Source organism: Poecilia reticulata, linkage group LG9 (genome assembly GCF_000633615.1).
Source record: "Poecilia reticulata strain Guanapo linkage group LG9, Guppy_female_1.0+MT, whole genome shotgun sequence".
NCBI lineage: Eukaryota > Metazoa > Chordata > Actinopteri > Cyprinodontiformes > Poeciliidae > Poecilia > Poecilia reticulata.
Window position 1 is genome coordinate 33797597 of NC_024339.1, and position 6262 is coordinate 33803858.

General features: G+C 41.0%; 1 protein-coding gene across 2 annotated transcripts in view; it reads left to right on the forward strand.

Moving 5' to 3' along the window:
* The window catches only part of prdm6 (PR domain containing 6), an 88630-nt gene that overhangs the window by 51266 nt on the left and 31102 nt on the right, over positions 1-6262 (forward strand). For both annotated transcript variants that reach the window (XM_008419500.2, XM_008419501.2), the window contains exon 6: positions 1213-1337. In XM_008419500.2, the coding sequence (XP_008417722.1) occupies positions 1213-1337 (125 nt within the window). The remainder of the gene's footprint in view (positions 1-1212; positions 1338-6262) is intronic.

The following is a 6262-nucleotide window of genomic DNA, read 5'->3' on the forward strand; positions in this document are numbered from 1 at the left end:
AGAGAGAGAGAGAGAGAGAGAGAGAGAGAGAGAGAGAGAGAGAGAGAATACCAGAATCTGTTGTGTTTTCTTGAATGAGTTTTAGTTCCTTATTTAGTCAAACTGGTTGAAAATCCCTCCAGCGGCCGTCAATCCTCACCCTCCACCCCCACAGAGTCAACTTTAACAGAAAATGATGTCAGACTGAACTAAAAGAAACATGGAGGTTTTATTGTTTCACTCACCTCAGCTTCATACTAAAATACTTCAACATTTAGTTTAACCTGATTAATCTACATAATCATCAGCTGATGTCTCTGAATCTTTTTTTATGTAATTTAAGTAGAAACTCTCCTCATGCATTGAACTCATTTGAGTTTCAGGCTTTATAAACTTCTTTAAATCAGCAGGTTATAACTGTTCAGTGTAGTTTAAGATTTATTTGACTTCCTCTAGTTTTTAGTTGTCTTAAACGTTCTAATGCTCCAAACTGCATAACAGCCGAAACACTGAGTTCCTTTAAATCAAGTCTTAAAATAAAGTTGCCTTTGATTCATAATTACTGGAACATTGATATTTGATGATTTTGATGATGGCATTTGACTAAATGTAATGTTTGTTGCTGATTATTACACTTTGTTTTTATGGTGTGAAGCACTTTGAACGGCCTTGTTGCTGAAATCTGCCACACAAATAAACTTTAAAAGTGAATGAGTTTGCTGGCTTGAAGACACACTAAGGGAGCCGTTGTGGGAATTGAACCTGTGACCTCTCGGCTATAATCTGCTCTGGCTGCCACTCTGCCAGCAGGGAGAGAGGAAAACATGTGGGAAATGTTTTAAAATAGTTAGTGCTGGAAATAAAAGTGTGGTTTTGAATGTGGCTTTGCTCATGTTGTCAGAATGATATTTTTGGGCGGAGGAAGTGTTATTCTAGTGGCGGTGTGACCCAGGAACCATCAGCTCTCTGGATACGTGAGCGAACAACATGGTGAAACGTAGCTGCTCCGTGGAAAGTGAGAGACACCAGATACTTCCCATAAATCATCTCCAGTTTGGTCTGAAGCTGTTATCAGATGGAAGGACTTTCAGTTTTTATCCGTCTCCCATCTTGTCCTGTGCAGAATAGTTGAGTCACGAGGCAGGCGTCTGGTCCGCCGCCTGCCTCGTGATTTTACTCAGACGCTCACGAGTTATAAAATAAAAAATCAGCGTTTCTGCGTTTGTCTTGCAGGTCGTGCATCTTCTACAGAGCCTGCATGGACATCCCCAGAGGGACGGAGCTGCTGGTTTGGTACAACGACTCGTACACGTCCTTCTTCGGCATCCCGCTGCAGTGCATCGCTCAGGACGAAAACCGTGAGGAGACATTTCTAACTTTACCTGTGTTTGTTGGTTGAAGACTCAGGAAGACCTTTGGATTGACTCTTCTGGTCTCGGCCTTTAATGCTGCTGCTGCTTCAGACACACAACTCACTGCAGTTATTGGTTCAAATAGAAGAAAAATCAACAACTGGAAACGGAATAAATTAGAAGCACATTTCAAATGATTCAGTGGTGCAGTTGGTAGAGCTGTTGCCTTGCAGCAAGAAGGTTCTGGGTTCGATTCCCGGTCTTTCTGCATGGAGTCTCCATGTTCTCCCTGTGCATGGTGGGTTTTCTCCAGGTACTCCGGTTTCCTCCCACAGTCCAAAAACATGACTGTCAGGTTAACTGGCCTCTCCAAATTGCCCCTAGGTGTGTGTGTGCATGGTTGTGTGTCTCTGTGTTGCCCTGCGACAGACTGGTGACCTGTCCAGGTGACCCCGCCTCTCGCCCGGTACGCCAGCTGGAGAGGCACCAGCAGCCCTCCCGACCCCACTGAGGGACAAGGGTGCAAGAAAATGGATGGATGGATAATTAGAGAGGTTTACTGTCTGTGGAATTATTAAGTCTATGTAACATTTTGCAATAAATATTTATACTGGGGTAAAGTCTAAACCACAGAAGATGTTAGCATCCAGTGTTTCAGAGAGAATAACAGAGGGTAGGAAGAACGACCATTAATGTAAAAATAACTTTGACAAAATTCATTTGCAAAGCACCTCAAAAAACACACCATCAAAACCAACCAAAGTGCTTCAGATGAAGCATAGCAAACAGTCAGCATCTCACACTGATGTTAAAATAACGTGGTCTGAATCCTTCACTTCCTCCACTGCAGCTGATAAAACTACAAGCAGACTAAACTTCTAAAACAGCAGAAAATCAGCATCACTGTTCACAGCTTCTCTTTCTGTTCGCTTATTGGCCCAGTCAAAAAAAAAAAAAAATCTACCAGAGGGAATCCAAGTCAATGGGAGAAATCCCAGACAGAGCAGTAGAGGGAAATGAGAATCTAGTCCAGTGGAACTGCGTATAAAGGCGATGAAAAGCAGCTGTTCTCAGATCTGAGGGAAAGAGCAGGTCAGACGGATAAAATGGAGCAGAATTATTTCATTACAGACTTATTGTTTTTATCAAAACGTTTTGCACCAGCTGTAGGCGAACAGTGTAACAAGAAGAAAAGCAACAATAGTGGTGGGAGGTAATAAAAGCATGAAATTCTGTCTCCAGTTTGATTTTGGAAAGCTAATCTTTCATTTCGCCTGAACTGGAAAAGTTGGATGTTTTTTTTTTTTTTGCTGCTTTTCAAGTTTTCTAAAGGAAAAAAAGCAAATTTACAAAAACATTGAAGTCACAAAAGCATTAAGCACATCTGTAAGCTCCTCTGCTTCTTTCTCATCATTTATAATAACTTCCTTTAGGTTTGTCTGTAGAACAAGAAGCATCACAAATTATAGCTAAAGCCTTTCCAGTCACATATTTCTGACTATTTTAAATATATTTTGTCCCATTTGGTCACCTGTCCCTTCTTTTCTTCCATCCTGTTCTTCTTCCCCTCCTCCTCTTCATCCATCCTCCTCTCTTCTCTGTTTCTTGTTTACCTATCCCCCAGTTTTCTGCTCTGTCAGCTTGTTTATATTCACGTTTTTTTTGTACGTCTTACAGAATAACTCCCTGCAGGCGGAAAACAAACATTGCCTTTTTTTTTCTACATAATTATTTAGAAAGAAAAACTCGAAGGGAAAAAGGAGCAGAAGAAGGTTTTAATCTGCGGAATCTAAACTGAAATAAATTGAATTAGAGACTCTCCTTTAACAGAGCCGTGTTGAAACGAGATCGTGCTGATTGCAAATTAGAGACGTTTGGCCACAAGCTGGTTCGCATTACAGACAAAACGAGTCTTTTACATGACATTGTTCATCATGACAGCGCTGTGGCATCCTCTGTAAACATAATCACAGGCACACAAACAAACATCCGACATTCCACCGTGTTCGTTCAGCGGTAGGGACGAGAAGAAGAGCTGCTGCTCTGAAGGAGCGAATACTTCCTGTCTTTATTGTTAGTGTCTCTTTAAGCCACACACGGCTGCTCTTGTCTTTTTGTTAATGGGTTCCAGTAGTTTGGGTTATCTCGGTTCATTTCTATTTAATTTAAAAAAAATACTAATGTCTTTTTAGATGCGTCTGAAATGGCCACTTTCTGCACAGCTCCATGACCTGATTCAGGTTGAAGTCTGAACTTTGACTAGGCCATTGCAACACCTTGATTGTCGTCCTTTTCAGCCATTCTGCTGCTGTGTTTGGGATCTGTGTGACGGTGACGACCCAGAAAACTTTATTTCACAGTCTGTAATCAGGTTGATGACGTCGTGTGGACACAAACCCCCAACCATCACTCCTCCACCTCCATGCCTGATACTTGGTGTGAGGTGTGCATTGTGCTGTTTTTAGCTGGAAGAGTTTGTTTTTTTACCTTCAGCCATTTAAAATGAGCCAATCAGAAAATCAGTTGCATTTTTCTCTGCACATTTCTGATGTTTCCCCATCTTGGTGTTGTGTTAAAACTAGTGGTGAGACTCAATTAAAATGTTTAATCAAGTTAATTGGTGTAATTATTTAATCCTAATTAATCAAAAATCATTGAGAAAGTAAACATTTTTATTTTAAAAAACATTTTTACTGCTGAATCATTGAAAACAAAGGACATATGAGGTCAACAACAAAATATTTATAGTTTTAAATCTGGTATTTATGTTCTTCAATCATGTTTAATCAGAAACTCATTATTCATGGAGCTTCTTTTTAAATGTGCACACTGACATTAGCGTTAGCATCTGTGCTGCCGCTACATGTTTAGCATTGAGATGCTTGCTTTAGGCCTGATTAGCTTCAGGCTAACTCCTTTTAGCACAACTTGAACACAACATAGATCTTTTTCAGCGTCGCATCAGATCAGTTTAGAAGCAGAAATTAACCCACATTTGACTAACTTAGCTTTTGTTCACCATTTTAATTGTTGTGCAACTTTACCAACTCACCAGATGAAAATACTTTATTATGGGAGGATTTTGTTTCTTCTACTGCTTTCTGCTGAGCTACTTTGAAGCCTCTCGTTTGTTCTGTTTGTGTTAAAAAGCGTCGATTTCCTGTCCTGCAGAAAGAAATCAGCTTGTTTTCTTCTGGGTTTGAATCCAGAGTCATCTGCCTTTTGACATTGATGTCTTTGCTGTCAGAGTTTGAGACGTGGAAAACGTCAGCAAGTTAAAGCAACTCAGAAACGGACATAATTAAAGCTGTCAACCATTCAGACTGTAGGCTGATTTTAAATCATCTCTGTCCATGTGAAGACATTTAGTCCCTGAAAGTACAAAGTAAATCCTACACAAAGATGTTCAACACATTGATTCAGCCTGCAGTGAACAAAGGTTTGTTCACGTCCCAATTAGCTTAAATCAGATTACATGTTTTCTACCAAATAGAAACCAGAAACTCTGGTCTTAATTAAAGAGCTGCTAACTGCATTTAGCTGTGCGTTGTTCTCGGGTTGGCATCGTTATCTGCTGGAGATAACTGGAGGCTGAAGGACAGCGTTGTTGTGTCCTCGGGTTCGGAGACGTTGAACTATTTGACCCTTATCGCTGCAGAGCGAGCCGACTGAACACACCCAGACCAGCAGCTCCCATCCCTCATCAACCAGATGAATCCAAAACCTGCTGCATGAAGATCTCAGTCACAACTGAAACCAGGATGAATGCACTTCAGAAATACCCCAAAGTAGAGTTAATGACAAGACTGTTGGTAACAAAAAGCTTAAAGATCCAATTAATTAGAGACTTTTCAGCTCTTGCATACTAATTACACTCCATTCTTTTAGATATTTGAATAAAATCTGTGAAACACCTAAAGGATGTTTTCACACCTTTTAGTGTCGACTCGGTTTGACTGGGGGCCAAAAGTTGCGACATTGGTTCCTTCAAGCTGCTGTGGTTCTTGTTCTCACTGCAAAGTCAAACCAACTAAACCCTTTGTAGAAACTGTTCCCCTCCCGGCCTGTGGGGGCGCTGCACCAAGAAACACGGAAGGAAACGACATGAAACCCTCTGAAGACCCTTAGTGCAACTTCCTTCTTCACAAAATCTGAACATTTCCCCTGCTAGCGCCAGACTCATGCGTATGTTGTGGTTGTATTTACCCAGAATGCCTTGCGATGGAGTCCTTTCTGTTTGAGCGGTTCCCAGTCTGCTGGATTTCACAAATGAATTCAGATTAAAATGTTCAATAGAAATGTGAAAATCCTGTGGTTCATGTTAAACAATAAACCAGTAAAAATGTTAGTATGGATTTAATCTCAACATCTTCCATCAACTGATCAAAACTCAACTTCACCTGCAAACACGACGTGAATAAAATCCACCTTTATGTTTCCACCAGTCCACACTGTAGCCCAGGAAACACACACACACACACACACACACACACACACACACACACACACACACACACACACACACCCTGTGGTTGTTTACTGAAAACGTTCCCTCCAATCAGAGTCTGTCGGCTGACGCTCTGCAGCCCAGCGGAGCGCTAACAACAACAACATGTCCACAGACACACACTTCTTCGTCCTCTCATACTTTTCCACCTCGTCTTCCTCAGTGCTGTGAGGAAGGTTCTGATAGGAAAAATCTGGAGAATGAAAAGAAATGTTGGTTAGACAAAGAGGCGCTAAATTTATATTGACTTGCTTAAAGTAACCTCACATCTCTTCTTTATTAAAAATGAAATATTATCATTTCTGGTCTGCTTTGATTAGATGAGCATATAAATGTTTAATGGCAAATGTTGATCACCAGGATGGTTGGTCACCAGGATGGTTGATCAGCAGGATGGTTGGTCACCAGGATGGTTGGTCACCAG